Genomic DNA, 11,789 nt, shown 5'->3' on the forward strand with positions numbered 1-11,789 from the left:
TTATTGTCATTTGTATTGTTGTAATCGTTATCGTCACTATAATTATTACTAATACACCGTCATCAATGTTGTTATCCTTAATGGTTCATCACTTTTATAGTTATAGCTATCACCCTTGTATGTTTACTGTTAGCACCACCACCACCTTTTAAGCTAAAAAATATAATTAATACAAATCATATAAATAATGATAAATATTTTTATATTATAACCAAAATTAACGTCATAAAGTAACAATTAGTAGTATTTATTAACCTATCCAGTATCCATCAACAGGTCTTCGTATATAAAATGCTTTAGGGTAGCTCATGCTCGTTAGTTCTCTAATTTTTATTGGCCGAAAGATGTTTAGTCATTAGAAATATGATTATATTTAATTTCTTTTTTTAATTTTTGTTCTAATCGTCATAAAATTTTAAAAATTTGAAAATGATCTATATTATTATTTAATTGTAATGTGACATACATCTAAATTATTAAATTAAGGATTATTCTAAGGGAACATGTAATATGATATGTTTAGATGTATAACACGTCATTAATGAACAGTAAAAGGAATCATTTCAAAAAAAAATTATAAAAAAAATCAAAACTAAGAAAAAAATTGAAGACTAAAAATAAATTTAACTATATTTACAGTAATTAATAACATGTTTTACCCATTTTTGCTTAGGCTTTAAAAATAGAAGGTTACTAACCCATCTGCAGATCAGGAAGTCCTTTACAATTAGGTTAAAGCATTCCGTCACACTCCAGTTTTGTTGATATTTAACGTTATTTACTCAAGATCTTTCAGCCATTACATAATGCACTACACCACATGGTGTTAAAGTACTGCAGGTGATCAAGTGACACAGTGAACTTAAGATTTTAAAAATTGAGACTATTAGGCGCCAGTCACCATGGATAGTGAAAGGAAAAGCATTTACCCACAGTTCTAAGAGAAGGATAGAAGGCTCTAAAACGTATTATTCACACTATTAATGTAAGCATTAAATAATCCAAACTTGTTAATTTAAATTTTTTTATTTTGTTTGCTTGTGACAACACATTGAATAGAATTTATTTTATGATAAATGAAAAAATTTAGCTACAAGCCTACAAGAACATTGAATTCTAAATGAGACCAATAATTTTTTTAAAAAACACATCTTTTTTTTTTTTTCTGAAATCAAGGTATCTCACAGCCGGAAACTATGAAACTAACCCTCAAGGCATAGAGATCTAAGAAGTGAATTTTACTTTTTCCAACAAAGTCTTCTTCGTACAGGTGACCACAAAATTAAACTCCCACTAGCAAATTTAAAAAAAAAATCATTTCCAAACATATGCCAATCTTTTTTACTCATCAATTTCTTTCAAATTATTTCTATCCAAATTTAAAACACATTAATAAATCACTAAACAATAAACTTACTAGATATAAAACAGATGAAGAGTAAAGATTCCAAGAAAGTCAAAATCATGCAGTTTAAATCCCTTTACTGATTTCTAGCAGCTAATACAAACCTTTTGAGTTGCAGTTACCCAGCCCTTATTTAGTTATATATAGTTACAAAGTCAACAATGGTGGACCACATTTTCTTCATTGTAATAGATGATAAGATCATTGAATGTCAAGCTACTGATTTCCAGAAACAGGGCCATCTTGTCCTTTCTTGATATCATCCCAGCCTCTTACCCATGGTTGGCCAGGCGTTGCTCTTACTTCAGGAGCAGAATGATTATCAAGGTTTTTCATAACTCTTTCCCGCACTGCAGCAAAGACCTAAGCAATAGAGGACTGACTGACATGAGAATTGTACCCAAAGGGAAAACAAAATCAACCAAACAGTTAAATTTCATCGTTCAATTAATAAAATAAAACACACCGGGTTTGTGCTGACTGATTCTGGGGGTTGTTCCTGTCCAGATATCCACTTCCATAAATCTGGATTCTCCTGAAGAGCAGGAATAGAATTTTGAAGTGATTCAAGTCAATCGACAGAACTGCCTCAAACTATTAGCATCTAGTCACTATCCCATTGTCATATTCAATCAGAACTTCGCAAAGTAAATCCTCTAACAAAACCATTGCACAGACATGATTTCTCACCCACCCTTCTAAATTTATAGGCTCAAATCTAGTTTTGACCAAAAATATGCAAAAGATGAGAATGAGAAGTTCCAGTCCCACTAAATGCGATGTACTATCAAGTATCAACAACAAGCAATGATGCAAATCATCATTACATCTTTTTTGTGTACAAAAGAGAAGAGTGGAAGATGTGACATTTTCCATTCAAAGATTCTAAACATAGAAATCCTCTCTCTTAAAGGAGGTACACATCAATGCTTAAAAATCAAATTAACCTGAATTCAAGTATTGCCTTATTGCAAAAAAGTCCTGGTCCTTTACACAAATGAATTAATCAACAAAATCCTTTTCATGAAGCAGAACAGAAACTCACATCTAAAACATCTAAATCCCTGTAGCCAGACTCTTGTCCTATGGGAACTCAATGATTTATGATATTATGGATTATTGGATTAGGCTCTTTATATTATTACAGGTCTTTCACGGTCACTAAATATCAAGTGGTCTTAAACCAAATAGTTCTTGCTTTCACTTCAAAACTTCCATCACTTATGCCAGTTAGCTGAATTTGGATCACCCTCTAAAGTCTCAAGTCAGAAAAAAATAGTTTCACAAGATATCACTGATAGAAGCAAACTTCTCTATGTGATCAAAGTGAAAGATAAGATCCTAAACAACTTTTATACAATCTGTCAGTGAACATTTTGATTCATAATTTTTTCATAAAATCCTTTTAATGAGAATTTTGATTAGCGCAATAGGAAGACAGTTAAAAAAAAACCCAACATTCAGGATAGATAGAGGCATTCAAGTTCCTAAATACCATAAAACAGTTCAGAAGGAGCAATTAAAGCATTTTTAACTTTTCTTGATTAATATGAACCCAAATCAACGCAACAAATCATGATAATATGAATAAATTACCAGGTCGAGAACATGAATGAGGGCCTTAATCCGAATTTCATCCAAGGAGTGAATGTTGTCCTCAACCCATTTTCCGAGGACCAAATCCAGTTCCAGGAACCCTCGCTGTTTGCTTCTATATAATAGCCTGTTGAGAAATTAGAACAAACTAAAGAACGTTAAAAAAAAATAAAAATTTCGCCATAGAAATCAAAAAGGGTAAAGCTCAAAAAAAAAAAAAGGAAGAAGAAGAAAGAAAGAAACGAACTGGTTAAACAAGCGTCTTTTGCTTTCTTCGTTAGATAAATCGATTTCCAGGGTTTGATTTTGAGTGTGGGACGAGAAAGGGGTAAACCTAGAATAACAAAAAAAGAAAACCTTTGTTAAAAGGGAAAAAAGGCGAATGAAGAAGTGAAGGTGTGACCGAAGGGGACCTTACCTGAGAGTGTGAAGGGGGTTTGTGGAAGCAGCGATGGTGGCTTTGTTGGAATTGATCACTCTGACGACGTTGATTGCAGCGTTTCTGAAACTCCCCATTACCATTAGAAGCAGAACAGAACTGAAATTTAAACTTGATTTGATGGTTGTTTTGTTTCAGTGGCTCTCGCCTCTCTCTGGGAGAGCAGTGAACGCCGATGGTAGACAAGACTGCAGTGCACCGTTTCGGGTTGCGGTTAATTACAACGCGCGACTTCCGAAAGTTCCAAACTACGAGAGTACTGCATCCGGTCTCGATGATAAAAAGAAAAAAATATATATATATATTTTTTAAGATTCATACACAAGTAAAAATAATTATTTTTATATTATTTTAAAAAAAATAGTAAAAATTATTTAAATTTATTAATTCTAAGTAAAATATAATATTATTCCTAAAATATTTTTATTTAAAATTTGATATCATTGATAAAATAAAATTCTTGAAAATAGAGTTACAATTTAATGAGATATTTTAGAAATGATATCATTAATAAAAAATTATATTTGGATGCAAGATAAAAAAAAAAGTAATTATTTTACTTATATATAATTCCAAAGGAAATATTTAACAGTTATTTAAAAAATTGTTTATTGAGATTTGCTTATATTTATATTTGAGACCAAAAAAATAAAAGAATTTTATTGTTTATATTTGAAATAGGAGGAAATACCATTTTTACCATCCAAACCAAAACTTTTTTACTTTAATTTGTAGGGTCAACAATTTTTAGTGAAGTTTCTAAATTTATTTTTTATTTATGTAAGTTAACATTTTATCAATTTGAATTGTTTTTGAGGCCTTTGTAAGTTGGGTTTTTTTGTTTGTTCTTTTTAATCTATGTAAGTTTAAGCTTTTATAATTTAGTTCTTTTAAGATTCTCATTTTCTTTCATTTTTAGTTCTACTAAATTTATAGGAACCAAAATTAAAAAAATAAAACTTAAAGAAACCAAAATTAGAAAAATACAAACTTAGAGAGAGATCACAATTGACAAAATATGAATTTATAGGGACTAAAAATAAACAAAACAAATTACAAAAATAAAAATTGAAAAAATATAAATTTAGGAATTAAAAATAAACATAAAAATTTATAGAAACCAAAATTAAAAAAACGCTGATAACCTATAATTATTATAACTAAGTATCTAGTAAAACTTGTACAAAATATTATCTTCTACCGTTCTACGTAATAGGATTCGATTAAAAGGAAATTTACAATGACGAATTATGATTTTTAAAGTAATTATAATAAAATCAATAAATTTATATTGAATAATATTGTAAAACTCACCTTTTATTTTGCAATAAGTGTACACTGAGCATTTAATTTCTTTTACGCATATTTAATAGAAATATACTTTATTTCTTTTTGTTTGGTTGAATAAAAGTAAAAATAAAGAAAGATTTCGATTTAATGTATATTTAGTTTGTAATTGAAAATATTATAATACATGTTTCAATACAAATTCAACAAATGAACAGAGAAAGAAGTGTGAAGATCCATTGGCCAACTTGCCTTTGGTGCCCTTCCAACAAATTCTCAAATATACTCGTAAGTTGTATCCAAATTCATTTATTATGTGTGAGGCTTCATGTTTTTTTCTTTTTCTAGTAAATGCAAGTTTAGGTGGTATTATTACCCAAAACATTTTTTGTTGTTTTGATGTAGAGTATATTTAGTTACATGGTATCATCACAAAAGTCACATTTTTTACATGGAAATATGAAAATTATAAAGAGTTATGGTGATATGAACGTGAAAAAATATTTTTTTTTCAGCGCGCATCACATAACCTAAGACACTAGTAGATTACTAGATTTTATCTTAAACATGCATTATTGATGAGAGTCCAAACAAGTTATTATGTTTATAGTTTGCCTCCAAATACATGATAATTAAGATAATGTGACTGACTTAAAAAAATGTGAGGATACGGCGAATTTTTATTAGATACGCCTGTAAAAGAAATTTAAATTGATAGTAACTATAAATTAAATTCATATTTTTATACACTTAGCTAGTTTAATCTGTTTAACTTCCCTGGTTTCTTTATATTATTCAGTTATTATTTTATTTGTATATGTGAATAAAATATTATACAAATATTTTTAATTTTAATTTTATCACAGTTGATCCTTAAATTTTATCTCTTTTTACTTATAAACACCTTAATCTCAATTTTATCTTAATTACTTTTTTCATCTTAATTAATTTTTAGATTTACCCTTTTGTAAATGTTCTCTTATACTAATTTTGGGTTAAACATTTTAAAAAAAACAGGTGAGTTGAATTTGAGTTAAACTACTAATAAAGAAGAAAACTCATGAATTTATTAGTTTATCTCTTACAAATAACTTTTTCAAACATTAAAACATAATAAAATTTATAATTTAAAAATAAAGTAGACTTTTTTTTCTTCTAAATTCATGTTTTTTTATTATATTTTAGTACATGACAAAAGCTTTCTTTTGTTTGTCCTAGAAGATATGTCTTACAACATGATATGATAGGGGGGGGGGGACTTCAAATTGCTGGTGATGAAATTATGCTTGATGAATGACATTAATTTAGGCAAACTGTGTCACAAATACCATTGCAATGCCACATTAAATCATTAATGGACTATTTGGTCATCTATCATAACATCTAGTCTCTTAATGTGTTGCTTGCTCTTAACACACAGACCTTAAGTTACCACATGACTTCTAAGTTCCTTTCCTTTGCAATTAGGTGGTAGCTAGTAGCAATTCAATTCCACTAACCCCTTAAAAGTTAATCTCCCTTCTTTCTGCAAAAAATTTCCCAGTAATTGCTTGATCAGGAACAAGGGCAATCCACACGGCAGTATCAGCCCCTTGCTCAATTGTGACACTTCCTGAATAACCTGTTAGAGCAGTTTTCACCCAACCAGGGCAATAACAATTAATGTAAATCTTTTCACCCTCTGGCCTTTCAGAAAACTTCCTTGCCAAAAACCTTGTATAGGCATTAACCGCAAGTTTTGACACCGAGTAATCAGTGAAACTATGAGGCCACCCTTCTGATCTCCAACTTCCATCTTCTACTTGTTGTAGAAAATTAGATATCATTCCATCAATAAGCTCCTCTGTAAGGGATTCATCGTCACTTAGTTGCTCCCTCAAAGCATCATTTTCTACTCTCTGTTACTCCCAAAACTTATAAATCAGTTTTACATATAGCACAAGTTATACCATGGGGAACCAATGGTCCCACACTGTAATCTCAGAGCAATCATTAAGAGAGAAAAAAATCCAAACATGTTCAGTTTATCCCTAATAAGAGGGAATTAAAGATGAAAAAAATGTTATGCAATAAATATTTTTGCAGACATTATCCAATCACAATTTATCATATACAATAAATTGATTAACTTTTAAATAATTATCTTAAAATAATTTAAAGATAATTTAAGATTGAATAAAAGTATAAATTGTTTTACAATACATAAACATTAAACTTATTAAAGATAAAACTCAATTACTTAAATATTGTTTAGTTATAAGGTTTAATGCTAATGTCTATGCACCGTCAATGCAAAATAGTTATACATTGTTATTTAATCACAAATTATCATTTAAATTATTTTAAAATAATTATTTAAAAAATTAACAAATATATTATACATTGTAATTGGATGAATGTGTTACATAACTTTTTTTCTCTTAGTTATATGGGAAATATAATAATATGTAGAGTATTTTTTACTTACATTTCGTTTCCCATTTAATCGACCTAAACGTGAGCTCACATTTACAATACGAGCACCAGCAGCGGATGGCTTCATCAATGGAATCATAGCTTCAATCATGCTCTTGGTGCCATAATAATTTGTATCAATAACGTTGCGAGCATTTTCAACATTGTTTTCGGACCCTTGATTGAAATTAACACCAGCGTTATTTACCTGCAAGTAACCATATCATTGCTTAGAAGCATATGATAAAATCAAGATCAAATTAATCTCATATTTTTTTAGGTTTTTCAAATATATTTTCATAATTTAGAAGTTATAGATGGGTCTTTCTAAATTCAAAAACATTTCAACATGTCTTTGTCTACTACAGGACCTCGGCGTGTCTAAAAATTTTGCAGCCTACACAAAACTTTTAATGCAAGTATGCAACACAAGTTAACAATCTTTATAATTTTATAACTTAAGTGCAAAATCATTTATCAAATATTATAGTTAAGTAATTCTAATATTTTCCTTTCAATAGATAAGATAAGCACCAAAACGTCAAAATACATGATTAGGCGACAAGCTAAAGGAGTTGTTCACTCTCTTGTTCGAACATCTATGCTAGTCATCAACATTTTGAATTTAATCCTCACTATATTGAAAGTCTTATTATAAATGAAATTATTTAAGTCTTTTTTCTTAAAAAAAAAAAGAAGATAAAATAAGCACTACATTTAATATATCTTATAATATTAGTGATCTTATAAACATAAATTTATTAAGGTCGGTTTAGTGAAGAAGATTAAAACAATTTGAATAAAGTTAAAATTGAATCATTCGAGTATTATTTCAGTTCAATCTTGACAGAAATAATTGTTGGTAGGCTTTACTTATCTCCCGGTTGAACTTTAGATTAATCAGAATTTTTTTTTCTTGATGAACCAGAAAGTTAAGGTAACAAAAAAAATAAAGTCTTAAAGTTAAGGTAACAAAAAAAATAAAGTCTTAGACACAAAAAATAAATGAATAAATACATAAATTAAAATAATTTTAATTTTACTCTCAATATATAAAAACTTCATGCTTGGTATACGTAGATAGTATTCCTAGATGAAAAATATGAACAAATGGAAGCAAAATGTTCTCTATTCAACCTAATGGGGAAGACCGTGGATGTTGAGAAAATAAGCTAGTCCATAGCGGTAATAAAAAAAATGGACAAAACTAAAGGATAGGTCACTAATTTAAGTGCAGTAAGATTGTAAGGAAGTAATTACGTTTTAGAAACTGACCAGAATGTCTAAACCACCATAATTTTCCTTCAACCAGTGAGCAAATTGGTTGATGGATGAAGGATCCAATATGTCAAGTTGATTACAAGCCACCTCTGTGAGGCCACCTTCTTGCAAGAACTTAGCTGATTCAACACCAACACTTTCATCTCTTGAAGTCAGTACAACAGTCACTCCATGACCAGCAAGTTGCCTACATATCTCAAACCCAATTCCTCTGTTTCCACCTGTAACCACAGCAACAGTTTCCTTGGACCACCACCTATGCATATACCCAATTGCACAAAATAATAACAGAGTAAATATATTATGTGAATCTTATGTCCAAATGACATATGAAGATGATTGATTAAAGGTTCTAAGCAACCTAAATTTTGATCTACATAGCTAGGAAAAATTATTAGGAAGTTTTAGACCATTATGTGTCTATAGTCTTAGTCAATTTCTTCGTGATACATATTCAAATTTTTTTAATTTATAAAAAAGTTAACAATACTTAATTATATGTCATATGAAAACTAGTTGATACCTTGACCCCTCACAACTTAATAATTTCCCTATAGTCAGACACTTTAACAATCACAAGCTCATGCTCATGATGATGAGAAAGCAAAATTATATTAAATTCAAGGTTTTAAATTACAGTTGTGATTGAAATTGAATTTTATTGTAATCCTTGATATTGCATGAAATTTGAATAAATGTAGCAGCAATTACAGTTGTAAAAATCTTGACTTCCCGGCAGAAATTGCATTCCCTACAGTTATAACCTTAATTAAAGTCTAATTGCACAATAAAAAAAAAAATCAATATAACCATAGGACTATGAGACATGGTAGATAGCTTGGACATCAAACCTCTGGTGATCAGAATAAGGAATGGTTCTCAAAAGAGAAATCTGTTGCAATCTCTTTTCTTTTCGGTCCTTTGATTTTTCTTTGTGCCCCATCTTGTCTATCTCTTTGTGGATTTAGCACCGATGAAGCTAAATTGAATGTTGGATGTTCTTGGAGTTAGTGGGACCTTGAGCATGGACGAGATGTAATTTGCATCACATATGTTCTCCGCATGCAAAGGAGTAAATCGGTGCCTATGCATGCCACGTTGTTGGTCCAAGCACCTATGTTGGCTTTTAGTCAATGCATAAAACTAGACTTTTTTTTAATTTTGAAATAATAAAAGCATAGAAAATATAAAATATATTATTAATATAAAAAAATTATGACATAATTTATATCAGAAAAATAAACATATAAAATAATAATAATAATAAATTATCATTAATTGAATACATCAAATATATAATTATAACACTGAGTTACAATAATACTATTAAGTTAGTTCCTTCTGTATTTTTTTCTAACTATGATATGTAAAATTTCATGATTTTGTAATTGTCTTTATCATTGAAGATGTATCATTGAAAAAGACTTGCATTTCATTGAACTTAGATTTATTCCCTCCGATTTTTTTTTCCTCGTTCTTGACATGCACGAGTTTTGTTATGAGTCATGTTTTAGGTGAATGCCTTTTGCAATAAATTGAAGTCAACATTTGCAAAAGAAAGTCTCAACTAATTTTGCTTTCGCATCCTACAAATAAACGAGTTTAAATCCTCTTCATTCTATTTCTGTTCTCTTCCACATGACGCGTAGCACTAAAAGATTTAAAGGTCGAGATTATATATTTATATTCATTTTTCTAAAATAAAAAAAAATTAAGGGGATGTTTGGTTTGGTTGTTTTCTGTTTTCATTTTCACTGAAAACAGAAAATGGTGATGAAAATGTGTTTGGTTTGATTTCTGAAAACATTTTGAGTGAAAATGAAAACAGGAAACAACTAGAAAATGAAAACATAATAAATTTTTGTTTTAAGTGTTTTTAGTGGAGAACAGAAACCTCATTTCGGTTAAAATGAAATTGCGGTGACAATGAATGTAGTTTTAAGCAAATCTAAAAATACAAAAAGACAATAAATCAATATATCATAAATTTTCAGCATTTTTATTTCATGAAAACAGAAAACAAGAAATTAAACCAAACATGTTTTCAGAATTTAAATATTTTGAAAATGAAAACAGTTGTCAGAAAATAGAAACAAAAAATGAAAACAGAAAATGGAAATAGACACCCTAAAAAAACCTTTTTTTTCTATACCCGCACGGCTTCTGTCTTTTTCTCTCGTTATTGCTCAACTGAGTTAGTTGACGGCGTCTCACACAACACCGGAGGGCTTTTTTTTACTTCAATATACCAAATAAAATAAATAAATACCCAACTAATCCATCCTACAACTTATTTACCCAACTAACCTAAAATAGTATTCATTTTGAGAAACTGGTGCCCCATACCTGATTTTCCTTCTTTGTTTTTTCTTTTTTAAACAAATTTGCAGTGACTAATCGGATTCCGTACAACCGATTTCTGAACATGCACCCCCTTCATTTTAATTTTTTGTAATTTCAGATTTCTTTTTATTTTTTTTAACAATGTATTTATTGATTTTCTTTTTTATAATATTGATTAAAATAGTTTTCTGACTATTTTGTTATTAAGATGTTAACTAATTTGTATTAAAGATGGTTAATTAAAATAAATTTTTGTTCTTAATATTTGTTTTTAAAAAAATAAAATTAAAAAACTATTACCCTAGAAATTAATAAACAATACAACATTATGTTAATTTTAACTTTTATTAAAATAAATTAGAAGCAATACAATGAAAATTATATATAATATTTTTAGTCATCGAAGTTAACATTGTTGGCTTGAAGTTGTGTTTTCACCGCAATTAAAACATCTATTTTTTTAATGACCCGCGAAGTTTGATAAATGGAACATCCTTTCGGTTAATCAAGTTTTCTTATATCCATTTTGGTACATATATGAGAATATTTTGAATGTCTTTTTTTCTGTTTCTTAACTTTTTTGGGTCAGAGAACATTGGTGGATTGTCAGATTGTGGTTAATATGTCTCATTGCGTAATTCGTCAAATAATCATTTATACATGTTTGAGACATTTTTTCAACTTGTTTGTAAGATCTATGTAATCTTTATATTGAAATTGCAAGAAACACATCAAAAGGGAGGGGTTGAATAGTGTGTATCAAAGGATAAAACTTTTCATAATAACAATGATAGAATGGATAATATAGAGATAAACATTGGTCGTCCATTGAGAGTAGACATACTATATAATGTGACGAATAAAGTGATCGTCTTGTGACAAATAAGAAGTTGTTAAAACAGTTCTTCGACAAATAAGAAGTTATTAAAACAGTTTTTCAAATAGTCACTTATTATAAAGTGATGTTAAAAAATGTAACAAAAA

At 28.9% G+C, this 11,789-nt stretch overlaps 2 protein-coding genes across 2 annotated transcripts; both read right to left on the reverse strand.

Moving 5' to 3' along the window:
* Positions 1 to 1,539: 1,539 nt before the first annotated feature.
* On the reverse strand, positions 1,540 to 3,690 carry LOC100527478 (uncharacterized). The gene is given in 5 exon segments (NM_001249674.2): positions 1,540 to 1,768; positions 1,872 to 1,940; positions 3,002 to 3,128; positions 3,249 to 3,335; positions 3,420 to 3,690. Coding segments are annotated over 5 exon segments (534 nt in total). The 5' UTR covers positions 3,524 to 3,690; the 3' UTR covers positions 1,540 to 1,621.
* A 2,539-nt stretch (positions 3,691 to 6,229) lies between these two features.
* LOC100801160 ((+)-neomenthol dehydrogenase) lies at positions 6,230 to 9,405 on the reverse strand. The gene is made up of 4 exons (XM_003523133.3): positions 9,314 to 9,405; positions 8,457 to 8,718; positions 7,195 to 7,389; positions 6,230 to 6,625 (listed from the first exon to the last, which is right to left on the reverse strand). The coding sequence occupies exons 1-4, from the start codon at positions 9,403 to 9,405 to the stop codon at positions 6,230 to 6,232; spliced, it is 945 nt and encodes a 314-aa protein (XP_003523181.1).
* Between the last annotated feature and the right edge of the window lie 2,384 nt (positions 9,406 to 11,789).

Source organism: Glycine max, chromosome 4, assembly GCF_000004515.6.
Source record: "Glycine max cultivar Williams 82 chromosome 4, Glycine_max_v4.0, whole genome shotgun sequence".
NCBI classification, from domain to species: Eukaryota; Viridiplantae; Streptophyta; class Magnoliopsida; order Fabales; family Fabaceae; genus Glycine; species Glycine max.